This window comes from Manacus vitellinus, unplaced genomic scaffold, assembly GCF_001715985.3.
Source record: "Manacus vitellinus isolate BGI_N305 unplaced genomic scaffold, ASM171598v3 scaffold_1_pilon, whole genome shotgun sequence".
In the NCBI taxonomy this organism is placed as follows: domain Eukaryota; kingdom Metazoa; phylum Chordata; class Aves; order Passeriformes; family Pipridae; genus Manacus; species Manacus vitellinus.
In genome coordinates this window covers 31489887-31503254 of record NW_021939396.1, presented here as the reverse complement: position 1 = coordinate 31503254, position 13368 = coordinate 31489887, and the positions used below count along the sequence as shown (strand labels likewise).

At 38.3% G+C, this 13368-nt stretch overlaps 1 protein-coding gene across 1 annotated transcript in view; it reads left to right on the top strand.

Annotated features, from left to right (window-relative positions):
• Nucleotides 1-3494: 3494 nt before the first annotated feature.
• Nucleotides 3495-13368, top strand: part of TERF1 (telomeric repeat binding factor 1) — a 23989-nt gene continuing 14115 nt past the window's right edge. The window contains exons 1-5 of the mRNA XM_018079426.1: nucleotides 3495-3689; nucleotides 7407-7502; nucleotides 9724-9854; nucleotides 11231-11317; nucleotides 12635-12784. Of these exons, the coding sequence (XP_017934915.1) occupies nucleotides 3497-3689; nucleotides 7407-7502; nucleotides 9724-9854; nucleotides 11231-11317; nucleotides 12635-12784 (657 nt within the window). The 5' untranslated portion in view covers nucleotides 3495-3496. The remainder of the gene's footprint in view (nucleotides 3690-7406; nucleotides 7503-9723; nucleotides 9855-11230; nucleotides 11318-12634; nucleotides 12785-13368) is intronic.

Below are 13368 nucleotides of genomic sequence, written 5' to 3'. Positions count from 1 at the left end.
AGCTATGAATAAAATCTTTATCCATCATTCTGATCTCTAAATTTTTTATATATCAGTGAATTGATTATTCTAGCAAGACGTTTTTCATTCTAAAGTATTACAATACAGTGCCCTGTAAAATTTTCATCAATATGACATACAGCAAACCAGAGTATCACAGTGTAAGAGGTGTTAGGCTGGGGCCATCTACTGGTTGTGTTGCTCAGCTTTTATTGACAGATTCAAAAACCACTTTACACATGTAATTCTACTGTAATTATAAAAATAACAGCATATATTAACACATTAATCACCTAAGTATATGATGCTTCTTGTGTAATATTTGTTTTCAAGTTTAAATATTCCGTGAATTTAATATGGCAAATCATAAAAAGAAAAAAGAATTTATTTACTTTGCTTTCATAAATGAAATAAAAATAGAGGTGAAGGGGCCTAAAAACACTCTTACTTCCCAGTAATATCAAAAAGAAACCAAGGAATAAAGTAATATTAGTGCCAAGATTTAAACAATCTAGTCTAGACAACTTTAGTATTATTGCTGTGATGAAGAGGATAAATAATTCTTATTGCCTTATTTGATGTTTTGTAAGATTTTACTCTGAATTTGTATGTGCGTTCTAAAATAGCTAAGAAGAACTATGCAGTTTTCTTGGGATTAAAGATGATCTGTCAACTTTATGATGTTCTTCAAAGGTTTTTATTAAAAATAAATTCAGACAAAAAAAGAAAGTAGCAGATGAACAGAAAAATAAAGCCTTTAAAACCAGAAGTTCTATAAATGAGCTATTATGAAGTAAGAATAATCCAGACAAATTAGTTGGGAGACCAAAAGTATATAATGATGCTGTTAAGTATGTATTTACTCATTTATTATATGAAAATACTGATAATTATTTATGCTGTAATTTAGTCTTATTTCTTATTTTAACTGTCTTCAGGAGCAAGAGAGAGGATTTTACAGATTTTACAAGTTTAAGCGAGATCCTTTGCACCTATTAAATTACTATACATATATGTTTATGTATATGTATGTATACACACAGAGACACAAAAATATATACATATTAATTCATTATTCTGATGTCTATACATACATATACCTGCATGTATATATACATATATAAGCATATATATATACACACATATGCAACATATGTATATTCATCTATAACTGTATATACATCTGCACACATGCATGCACACCTATATATCATGCCTAACATCAAACATGTACATTATACACTCTTGGTTAAACAAAATCCTCTGTTGGCTCATAGTTGTACTGGGATTAAACATTATTCACATTTGCCCTCAGCAGATCCATCAGTAGGAGAAACTTTCTAACAGGAGCTGTAAGGGGCAAGTAAATTTTTCAAGAAATGCAAATTGCAATTTAAAACGTTTAAAAGGCAGATAAACAATAAGACTTCTCAGCATAAACAGGAAAGTGTTATGTATTGCAGGTCTGGAGACCAGACTACGGGAGCTAAAACTAGGAAGATGTTGCCACCACCACAAATGGAACTCGTAGACACACCTGCAAGAAAAAGAAAAAAACTGGTTTAGGAATTAATCCAACCAACTGTTATTTTACACCTCATTCATAAGAGTAATAATGCATTCTTTGCCACACTAGAGTACCATTTGTCATGCTGCTTCAAGTTCACCCAGGACATCTGACTTCAAATTGCCTACAAGATAGGCATCTTTACTAAAACACTTGTTCAGGCTCTTTCTGTCATTAAGGGGGGAGAGATAGGCAGTACATGAAACCCATTTGTTCACATATGATATTATGGGTTTCTAAAAGACACTCAGGGCTGGGTGCTGTGCTGGTTTTGGCTGGGGCAGGGTTAATTTTCTTCACAGTGGCTAGTATGGAGTTATATTTTAGATTTGTGCTGAACACAGTGATGATAATAAAGATGTCTGTGTTATTGCTGAGCAGTGCTTACACAGAGCCAGGGCCTCTTCTTGCTTTTCATACTGCCATACTGGCAAGGAAGTTTGGGCTGCATGGGAGGTTGGGAGGAGACACAGCTGGGACAGGTGACCCAAACTGTTATTCTGCACCAGTTGAGAGGAATTTGCTGAGGTCATAGAGCCTACTTTGGCTTCCCAAAGCACATTTTCAAAAAACTATCTTTTCTCCATTTGAACCACTGAAGTCAGAATCCTCTGAAGGCGTCCTGAAGAGAACCAGAATATGATTGCAGCCAAAACAGGTAACAGTTTGCAGGTTTGGTCCTGCGGTTGTTTGATCGTGGTAATTTCAAGCTTTGACATACTTTCCCGTCAGTTTCTACTACCAAACTCCCAAAATGCCTGCTCAAATAAACATTAGTGCATAATGATCTCATTTTTATGCCTAACTGGTTATGTCGAACACTTTGAGAATTTTGATTCTCGAGATTATCAGCAGCCTGATGAAGCCTGTCAAAGCTGCAGGCTTATCACTATCCTGAAGCACTACCAAACAATATGCCAAGTAACAGGAATTTTTCCAGTCTGAAGAACTCGTGTCCTTGAAGTTGTTACATGTAGACATACATGTAAGCAAACACGCATTTGAAAGCTCACTACAACATAAGCTTACAACTGTTGCCAACGAGTTGCCAAATATTGTCTCTCTCCAAGTGCAAATTAAAATCTTACATTCTATTAGTATAGCTGTCCAAATAGATGATTCTTTTTAGTTAAATAACATGTTTTCTTGTCTCTTTGACCTCATTTTTTTATGCCACAGCAAAACTGCTGCAGGTGCATTTAATGTGACCACAGGAATCAAAGGCAGCAAAGGCCTAGCAGCTAATTCATTCTGCTCCTTGATACCACACTGTTCCTCCCTGGAGTGAAGTTAAGCTCAGATGAAGGCCTTTCACCAGATCTACCAGAAGATTGTTCGACCCTCCATCAAGTCTCTGGAAGGAAAACCGTTCTGCCCTTCAGCATTTGCCTTAAATTCAGCCCTCTGCAGACAACCTTCTTCCCTCCTAGGTTTTACCTTTTAACATATACAGAGTGTTGCCTTTTCAGACAGATGCACTCCACACTCCAACTAACTCAGTCCCTCTTCACATTCCATCCTGGGCTTCAGCGTCAAGTCGAGGCTTCCACTTTCCGGTCATTCCAGGCTATGCAATACTGGTACGTCCTTCCTTCCTCCAGCAGCCTTCTCTCCAGAACCCACATGAAGACGTGCTTAGAGAAGTCCTCCGCATCACGCATGCACAAAACAGCCACGTATCGCGGTTTACTCTCCCAAAAAGCGTGGGAGGTGGCAGCTCTCTCGGCCACTGCTCCTTCCAAGACACTCACTCCTCCAACTCTCAGCCTCTGGCACCAGGAGGAACTGGCGGACCAAAGCGAGCGGCCGGGCCGCGCTGATTGGCTGTGATGGGGCGAGTGGGGCGGAGCCGGAGGGACCACCGCGCTGATTGGCTGCGGCGCGGTGAGCGCGGGGCGGGGTTGGCAGCCGTTAGCGCGCAGTTTGAACATGGCAGCGGCGGCCGGCGGCGCTCCGAGAGCGGGGCAGGGCCGCGGCGGTCCCTGCGTCTGTTCGCCCCCGCTGGCTGCGGTGGAGGCCGTGGCCGCGGACTGGATGCTAGAGTTCGCCTGCTCCTGCCTGTGCCGGCACTTCGGGGATAGGAGCGGGGCGGAGTTCCGGCGCTGGAGCGACGTGTCGCAGGGTGAGTGGCAGTGAGCGGCTCGCGGGGTTCCGCGGGCGCTCGGGGCTCTCGCACAGCCGCTCCCGGGCCGGTGTGTCCTGACTCCAGCAGCGCTGAGGAGGTGGGTATTCGGCTCTTTCGAAGACTTCGGGAGATTCTCGGAGCACCGGGTAACCTGCTGAGGCCGTTTGGTGGTGTCGGCAACGCTCGCACACGGGGGCAGTGAAGCAGCGCACGCCGAGTTTTTGTTCGCTTGTTTAATCTGCCGGTGTTCGAGCTCGAGTGTTGTGAGATAATCGCGGCTCCTGTGAGTTAATATTTTGGTTGAATGAGACTGAACCTTTCCAAGAAAACAATGATTACTGAAGGCTCGGTGGTGGGGACTTTCAGATGTTGAGGTGAATAGAGTCATTGCTGTTAATCTGTCATCTTGATCCCAAGAACCTTGCGTGTTCAACACGACTGCCTGTATACCATCAGCTGCTGCTGAAACTGAGGCCTCGGATGCTGAAGGGGGAAGGCTATCGGGAAGGTGAAGAGCATTTAGTGAAAAGATGAAAACGTGGTAAAAAGCAACCAGAGTAGAATTAAACACACCAAGTTCCACGAGTTTACTTCAGGGTTATGATAGACCACTAGAAGTATTTCAAGGAACTATAGTCTGGCAGAGAAAGGTGAAATGAAATGTGATAACTGGATTTTGAAAGGAAAAACATATTTAAATTGAGAAATCCACTTAAAAGTGAGAGTAGTTAACAGCTAGAAGCAAATGTCTAGGTCTCAGATAAATTTGATGGATTTATGATTTTTTTGTGTGTGTGTTAGAAATAGTTTTCCTGAAAATACCAGGTTAGAGCTTTGGGGATATTTTGTCTGTGTATGTGTTCTTCAGTCAAGTGAATGTGATACATGACTTGTTTAAAGTTCTGGAAGGAATGGAGTACAATGGCATGCAGAATGATTAGTAAGGAGGCTGATATGAGATATTGTAAGAGATAAGGAATCTAAAGATAATTAGGTACATTGAATGGTGAACTGCTAGATTAAAATATTCATGGTGCTTCTCTATGTTTGGCCTTGGGACTGTAACTCAGCAGGAGAATTGTACTGAAATTTCCTGAGGGTGGGAAGCAGAGGAATTGTACTGAAGTTTCATGAAGGTGAGAAGCAAAGGCACTACCAATGCAGACGCAGACTGACATGTCTCCTGAGAAAAACTGGAGGCCTGAGGACTGTAATAGCAGAAAGAATTAATTAAATTGTACAGAACGCAAGGTCACATGGAACTGGGAACTAAGAGGAAATTTTGAACTTGTTCCTGCTCTGTTCAGCAACAGAGGAAAGAGTTGGGCGTATTGGTGCTGTAAGATTATAAAGTCAGTATTGTATATGTCTATGGGAAAAGCTAAGCACAGCCATAAGATTCCATTAGAAAATTGGGTGTGGGTTTGGGGTGTTTTTTTTCATAGAAATACAGAACTATTACTCTTGCATTTGTCAAAGTGAGACTCTACTGAAATAATGATTGGCCGTCAACAAGAGGGTCAATTCAAACTGAAGGAAGGGCAGAAAGGTAGGAAGGCAAAGCAAACAAGATGAGCAATTTTATTAGGAGATAAATAATATTTTTTTATACCTCAGTATGCTGCCATGTAGAAATAGCTAGGTTACCTGGGATTAAGGATTTAAAGACAGCATGGCAAGGTTACATGCCTTGCTTATTTTATCCTGTGTTGGTAGGGTGTTACAGTCTATATACCTGAACTAGCTTGTGTGGGTACCTATATGGCAGGGAACTGGATTTCTAGAATTTCTAATGAAAGGCTAAGATGAGAAATACATTTGAGTTGCGACAAGAAGGAAAGTGATTTATGATTGAGAACACTATTAACAAACAAATTAATAGAGAAACTGCCCTGAGTGTGTAGAGGGAGAACAGTCTAGAAAAGATTACTAAGGCTTTGTCTCTTTCTGTTTGTCTGCATTAATAGTGAGTAATTACTGCTAAGGACCTGGTGTCCAAACAGTAAGCATTTAAAGGTTTCTTTTTCTTTGGAATAGCTCTAAAGGAATTCAGTTTGTGTAGTCAAGACTGTTCCACTGCACAAACCAAGCACAGAAGGTTTGCTTTAAAGAGACACCCCTGCTCTGAATTAAAGTGGTGATGTATGTGCACCTTATGAGAACAGAGAAAGCTGAAAGATTTCAAGCTGCTTGCCAAGATGACTCCTTTTATTCTGTGGAATTGTTCACCTATGCTATTCTGCCTGCTTCCAGAATTTCAAAGTTCTACCTTCATCTTCAGAGTAAGGTGTTCATCTCTATTATTAAGCTTGTCCAAACACTTTCTGAGGTTGAACTCTGTTGTCTGCTATGGCAGGTGCATAAGTGATCACAATGCGTGGTGCTTTACTGCTATTCTAAGTGATGTACTTTTTTTACTACATATTTTGGCTACAGGAATTAAAAGCTCTTGTATCACCTGTCCTCACTGAAGCCATTAGAAATGTTCTTCCAACTCCAAATGGCAATATTATGCTTGATGTTAGCTTAGGTAATCATTCAGGGCTATTTACTTTGTAATTTCATGCTTATCTATTCTGTGTAGGAGATGGTTATACACTAATATTCAAGTAGGCTGAGTACTTTCAAGTAAAACATTGTATTATGTTTTACTAGTTGTTTCATTGCAAAACTCAGGTGTTCCATGCTCCATAATCCTGGCTTTTTTGCTAGGATGACAGTGAAACGTGTATATAAACAATTCCTGGCCTAGAGTGTTCAGTCTGCAACTTGGACAAGTAACATGACATGTTCTTCATAATTCTGTGATTTTTTGGGGGGCACAAACGGAAACACAGGAAGTTTCATCTGAATACAAGGAAAAACTTTACTTTGAGGGTGACTGGAACAGGCTGCTTAGAGAGGTTGTGAAGTCTCCTTCTCTGGAGATATTCAAAACCTGTATGAATGTGATCCTGTGCAACCTGCTTCACCTGAACCTGCAGGGAGGTTGGACTACAAAATCACAGAATGGGTAAGGTTAGAAGGGATCACAGCAGGTATAGATGATATCCAGAGGCTCCTTCAAACCCCAACTATTCTGTGATTCACTCTTCATTTTGAATGTTACTATATTATGCTGTGAAGATGAATTACTATATCCAGCCCAATAAAATAGGAAATTCACAGTAACCAGCATGGTGGGTATAAACGCATGATGGTTCCCATTCTAAAATATGTAAGAATCCTTGTGACCTTTCAGCCTTGAAAGGAGGGTTTCCCTTGTAGATGTACATTTCTGACTGAGCTTTCCTCGTAGCTTTTACTGCTTTTTGTCTCTTAAGTTTCTATAGCAACATATAAGTGTTACCAGTCTGCCTGTGGCTGATGGTTTGTGGGCATTCTGTGTTCTGGAGCAGACAGATGTCTTTTGTAGTAAGCTACTTACCAAAACAAAACTTTATTTCAATACCATGGTCTTTGAATTTGATTGAATATAAGCCTGTGATACATTTTATTGCTTCTTTGGAGAAGGGTATATTTTTCTACTTAAGTTCTTAAATATTAAGTTTTTTTAACATGGACAAATACTAATTAAATGTGCTTCATTGGTTTCTTAATGAATTAAAAAATTAGTAGATCATTAAAGTCTGATAACACAGTGTCTATTATATGTCTAGCCACATTGTGGCAGTGCTGGAGCAAGACTGACTTATCATTTGTCTTCTTTTTCAGCTCTTATCAATGGCTTTTTCAAAATACCTACACATCAGAAAAAAACAGTTTATCTCTGTCAGCTTTTGATAAGAATTGCAAAAGGAAAAAACCTCGGTAAATACTCTGATTCTTTTTTTTTTTCACTTGTCTAAAAATATTTGTGTGATCCTGCACAGAGGTGTATTAGATATGCTTTCACAGAGCCTTTACTGTACATGTTATAAATACATATATAGATATATATTTATATGTAAATCGTACATGTCTGTAAACACATATCTAGATAAGTATATGTAAATAAATGGCATGAACTCCACATTTTGGGCTGTCTTTATTCCTCATGAGACTGAGTTGTATGCAGGACCAGTGTTTTCTGTACTGACTGACTTAGCTGCTCTTAAATTACTATATACTTCTTAAATTATCGGTCTATTTTTGTTAGGGTAGCATCAACAAAAGAAATCTGCTGGAAAAGACTGACTAGCTATTAGTGAAAAATACTTGCAAGTTTAAAGCTCAGGATGTACATTCCTTTCTGCACACATAACTAGAGGTTAAAGTAGGACTAACAGTAGGAATAAGAATATGGATTAAAAGGATGACTGCCCTTGTTTCCTACAGAAGGCTGTAAGACTTTCAGCTGGCAGCAGGTCCTTGGGGCTCTTTTTTGCTACCACTTCTCCTCTGGCTGTATTTGCAACTACCTTCTGATTCAGCCAAGATGATTTTGTTTAACACTAGAATTTTTGGAAGACTTAAATTTTTTTTGCTGCAAATTTTCAGTTTGATAAACTCATTGTAAGACTTAAGAAGCAGTCTTGCTAGCATGAGCATAGAAGAAGGAAGTGTATTCTAGCCTAGCAGTGCCACAGAGGTTTGTTTTTATAAAATTAATTTCTCTATGTTACTTGTCAGGTAATAAGAGTTGCCTTGACTTATTTTAGCTTGAGAATCAAATTCTTGTATTTAAAGTAGTTCATTTTTTACAAATTATGAAACTTTTCTGATAATGCTCTAAAACTATATTACTGTATATAACACTTGGAAATATGACTTTGCTGTGTGTTTTTCTTATCAGTGTAGAGAATGACCTGTGTGGTGAGGAAGATTGTATATGCTTAGTAGGTATTAGGTCGGGTGTAGCTCCACAGTGTACATGGAAAGCTACTACATGCTAACTTTCCTATTTTTTTTCTAATTATTAAAATATTTAATCTGTACTGAGTCTTAGAACAGAGTAGGCTGTTTCAGGTGCCAGCTCTTTTAAACACTTTGGCTTTAGAGTATTAAAATAAACTTAATATGAAGTGTCATATTACTTGATTGAAAGAATAATTAAAGAAACATAAAAGTGGGGTTTTTTTAATTATGTGTATATACTCACATAACACTGAAATTTCACTGACTGACTTATTGTAGTGAGTATAAAGTAATTTTCATTTTTTAAGTACTGCTTAAATTGTTTACTCATTCCTTAATGAAAGGAATGAGTTATTGAGAGAGATTCTGCTGATGTCATATAAAATGAAGGAATAAGTGGGCCTATAGTTCAGTGAACATCTTGAGCTAAGCTGACAGTGATGTGGGGAAAAAAACACTTATTCACCTGCTAGCTCCTCCTACTTCTTTTACATTCATTTGTGCAGACGTGTGCAATGACCAGACTGGGAAAGTGTTTTGAGTGTTGAGGGGATGACTATTTGGCTAGGTCAGATCTCTGCCAGAACTGATCACTGATCCTGCTCACTGGGAGTTTATACAAACCTTGGTGTTGGCACAGTGGTACACTGACATGGGAAGTTGCTTCTGCCTCTTCAGTGACACTCCTGTGTTAAACTGTTTGAATTTCCCTCTTGGTTTAAGCACTTCAAATACAACAAAAACTTAAGACATGGAAATACAATGATAGATTCAGAGAAAAAATACCAACCTTAGGGTGGTGGTTATATTACAAAAATTAACAGTATCAATACCAAATGTTTTGATATCTGATGCTAAGCTTACTGTATTATTAATACCAGCCCAAAGACCTAATGCTGAACTCAGCACTATTGCAAGTGGTATTTTAGGTGAACTATAATTAGCTGACACGTAATATCCCTTAAAAATGCAACAGTAATGTCATTAGCAAGAGTAGGAAGAACTAGTCTCTCTGAAAAGAAGATAGTTACTTCAGGTTCTTAAACACACCTGGAGAGAGACACTAAAAATTATTTGAGGAAAAAGGAATTCAAATAATGTATAGTACATATTACTATTTTGCGTATAAATACTGTAATATTTTTAGCTTTATCCTTTACTTTTTTTTTAAGTACTTTTTTTTTTCCCCTCTAAGAATTACAGTTTGAAAATGGTCAAACAATTTCACCTTTGGAATCTGCTCTGGCTTTCTGGACTTTACTTGAAAAGGAAGAAATTAAACTGGAAAAGCTTCATGAAGATATTCGTCGCTTAATTCAAATTCAGGTCTGTGTGACTTACTCAAAATGCTTCAGGATGCTACCTATTCATTGGGAATGAGTAGCTGGAAAGCTGCCCAGCAGAGAAGGAGCTGGGAGTGCTGATCAACAGCCAGCTGAACACGAGCCAGCAGTTGCCCAGGTGACCCAGATGGCCAATGGCATCCTGGCTTGGATCAGAAATAGTGTGGCCAGCAGAACCAGGGCAATCCTCATCTCCCTGTGCTTGGGATACTTGGCACTGGTGAGGCCGCACCTCAAATACTGTGTCCAGTTCTGGGATCTTCACTACAAGAAGGACATTGAGGTGCTGATTATGTCCAGAGAAGGGCAGTGAAGTTGGGGAGGGATCTGGAGCACAACTCTTATGAAGAGTAGCTGAGGGAGCTGGGGGTGTTCAGCCTGGAGAAAAGGAGGTTCAGGGCAGACCTTATCACTCTCTCCAATTACCTGTAAGGAGGCTGTAGCCAGGTGGATCTCTTGTCCCAGGTAACAAGCAAGAGGACAAGAGGAAATGGCCTCAAGTTGCATCAGGGGAGGTGTAGATTGGATTTTAGGAAAACCTTTTCAGACAAAGGGTTGTAAAGCATTGGAACAGACTGTCCAGGGAAGTGGTAGAGTCACCATCCCTGGAAATGTTTAAAAAAGCATGTGGATATGGCACTCGAGGACATCGTTTAGTGATGAACATGGTGGTCCAAGGTTGATTGTTGGACTTGATGACCTCAAAGGTCTTTTCTAACCTCAAGTATTCTATGATTCTATCTTACTAAAACATAGCCCCTTTTACAAAAAGCTTGAGCTATTAGCAGACTGAACTGAATTTTCAGAGTTTTAATACAGAGTAAATAGATCTGTACAGGGGACCTTTTTCTATCCAAAGTGGTTCCTGTTTGTACCAGTTCAAATTTGTATCGAAAGCAACCAATCTGAAAAAAAAAAAGTATCAGTTGAGATCTATTTCAAAACACTAGTATCTTGAGCTTTAAAATATGTTATGAATAGTTTTTTTTTTACTTAAAAATTATTATTTGTATTGGAAAACTTTTGATTTCAAAGACGAACATATAAAAACACATTGTCAGCTACTGGGAATGTGAAAGTCTTTCAGGAAGAGAGGGAAGCAATGCTTCGTGGGTAAGTATGGGACACTTTGCATCAATGAGAGTCTTTTTAAATGCCTGATGGAGAGGCTTTATACATGAGGTTTAATATTACTTCAGAACTAACTTTTATAACTAGATAATTGTTGGTAACCCTTAAGTATATAATAATCTGAATTTTGGAAGTCTTAGAAAACTGTAGTATTGTGACTTTTGGGGGTTTTTTCTGATTCTCAGGTGAAAAGTATTTCAGCATATCTTGTAATTATATTTGTTGTAGATTGTAGCAGTTCATATGGAAAATGGATATTTTAAGGAGGCTACCGAACTTCTTGAAAGGCTGTTTACAGACTCTGAATCAGATAAGGTAGTAACTTTCTTAAGTTGCATTAAACTCTTTTATTTTCAGTGGAGAAAGATGGGAGTGGGTTTCCAAAGCTAGTAAATGCTACCTACGTAGCTTTGACCTGATTATTGTCTATGCGGGACACCAATGGGACTTTTAAATACAAAAGGAAATTTTTGGCTAGGGAATTGATAGAAGTAATGGGTGATTTGGGGGAGTGAAATTCATCCAGCAGTTGTTTTTTTCCCACTTAATATGAGGAGTGAGGTGGCACTACAGCTTCTGGGAATTTAATAGCGCTGTTTTCTCAGACCAAAGGCAGTATAAACATGCTGGTAGAGGCATAACTACCTAATAATTAGTCTACTGACTTCTGTCACAGTGGACTCTATTTGTCACCTCTGTTGATTAGTGTTCTGTGTACTGAAGCATCACAGGGAAGGAAAACTCATTAGCTTCTCTAGTATGGACTGAATGTTATTATGCTTCTACTTGGAAAAGACAACATAGGTGAGTCAGGACACTTCCTGGTTTGAAGTTGACTGCATCATTCAGAAAGATGCAAGTTTGAGTGCGTATCTCTAAAATAATAACTAGTGCACACACCTGAATTTCCTGGGGTGGAGAAAAGAGAAAAAGGCTGCAGGCAAAAAATAATAAAAAAAAAGGTAAAAATACTGCCTGTATCTTCATCTAGTATATTAGGACGTGTGTTCTATGTAAGTAGTAGCATGTGCATAACTTATTCTTCAGATACACTCCTCATTCAGAGGATTCAGGTGTTTGGAAAGTGTAGACTGTGGTAATAGTATTCAAATTCATAAATAAGAATGCAGCCTGTACACAGAAGTTAATTTTCTTGGTTATATTGGTTTCTGTAGGATTCAGAGTGATTGGTAGACAAAATGTGAATTTCTGATTATCAGTATTGATGTGTCCTTAAGGCTGCTATACTAAGTAGTCCTTTTCCTGAACACTGTACACCCCTTTCAATGGCAGTGGTTTTGAGGTAGCAAATGAGAAAAGAGAACTGAGTAACGAGTGGCTTTTACTGGGTGTTTTTTGCTCCATTGACAATCCTACTTTCAATGTTATTCATAAAGAAAATGATGATGGGGATCTCTGGAAAGTTACACTTTACCGTTTACTGACCACATAAAGTAAATGCCTGGTATTATGCCTATTTTACTTTAGAACCCTGTCAAACTGTGGCATGAAGTTATATAGGCATATTCAGGAAACTATATAATCATCATGTTTACTTTCTATATGTCCTGTTTAGCATAGATACTAAGTTTATTGCAGGATTTGTGTTTTATAAAGCTGTGGTTTTCTTAGCCTTTAAGGATGAAGCTGGCAACCATAATTAAAAACAAGGATCCATATGTTCCTCTTCTCCAAAGCTTCAGTTACAGTCTTTTAATAAGTAAAATCAAGTTCTACATTGAACTTTTCATGAAAGAAAAGGAAACCGACTTCTTAATACAGGTATGTCAAAGCATTTTCAAAACGTCTCAAAAGAGTGTCCTGATAAGATTAAATTGATTTATACTTTCAAGGGAGTTGTTTAGGCAATAGTCAGTTATTGCATTAAATGAAAAGGAAACTTTGTCTTCATTTAGACTGTCTTATATTCAACCTTTTTGTTTTAATTAATATGTCTTGGGGAAAGTTAGTAGGAATAAGATTCCTCTAAAATATCTTTTATTAATGTTTTTTCCACAACCGTTTTGATCAGAAAAATAGGAAAAAAGCATAATTAAAATAAGATCTGTCAGTAGTGTATGTTTAAGAGAAGCAGTTCTGATCTGGGACTGTTTAAAAAAATAACGTAGCTATATATTTAATGCTTATTTTGTTTAGGTCTATATGACTTATACGAAAAATAAAAGATCAAGACCTGTTAATTTGGCTAAAAGCTTTAGGAATGTCAAAGAAGTTAGGAGGTACAAAACTGTTATTGCTGTTTTCCTGTAAATAAGAAAGGTCCTTACAAAGAATCTTGCTCAAAAGTGATTTAAAATGGACAAGAACAACATTCCTTTTGCAGTTCATCTTCAAGAGGATTGTAA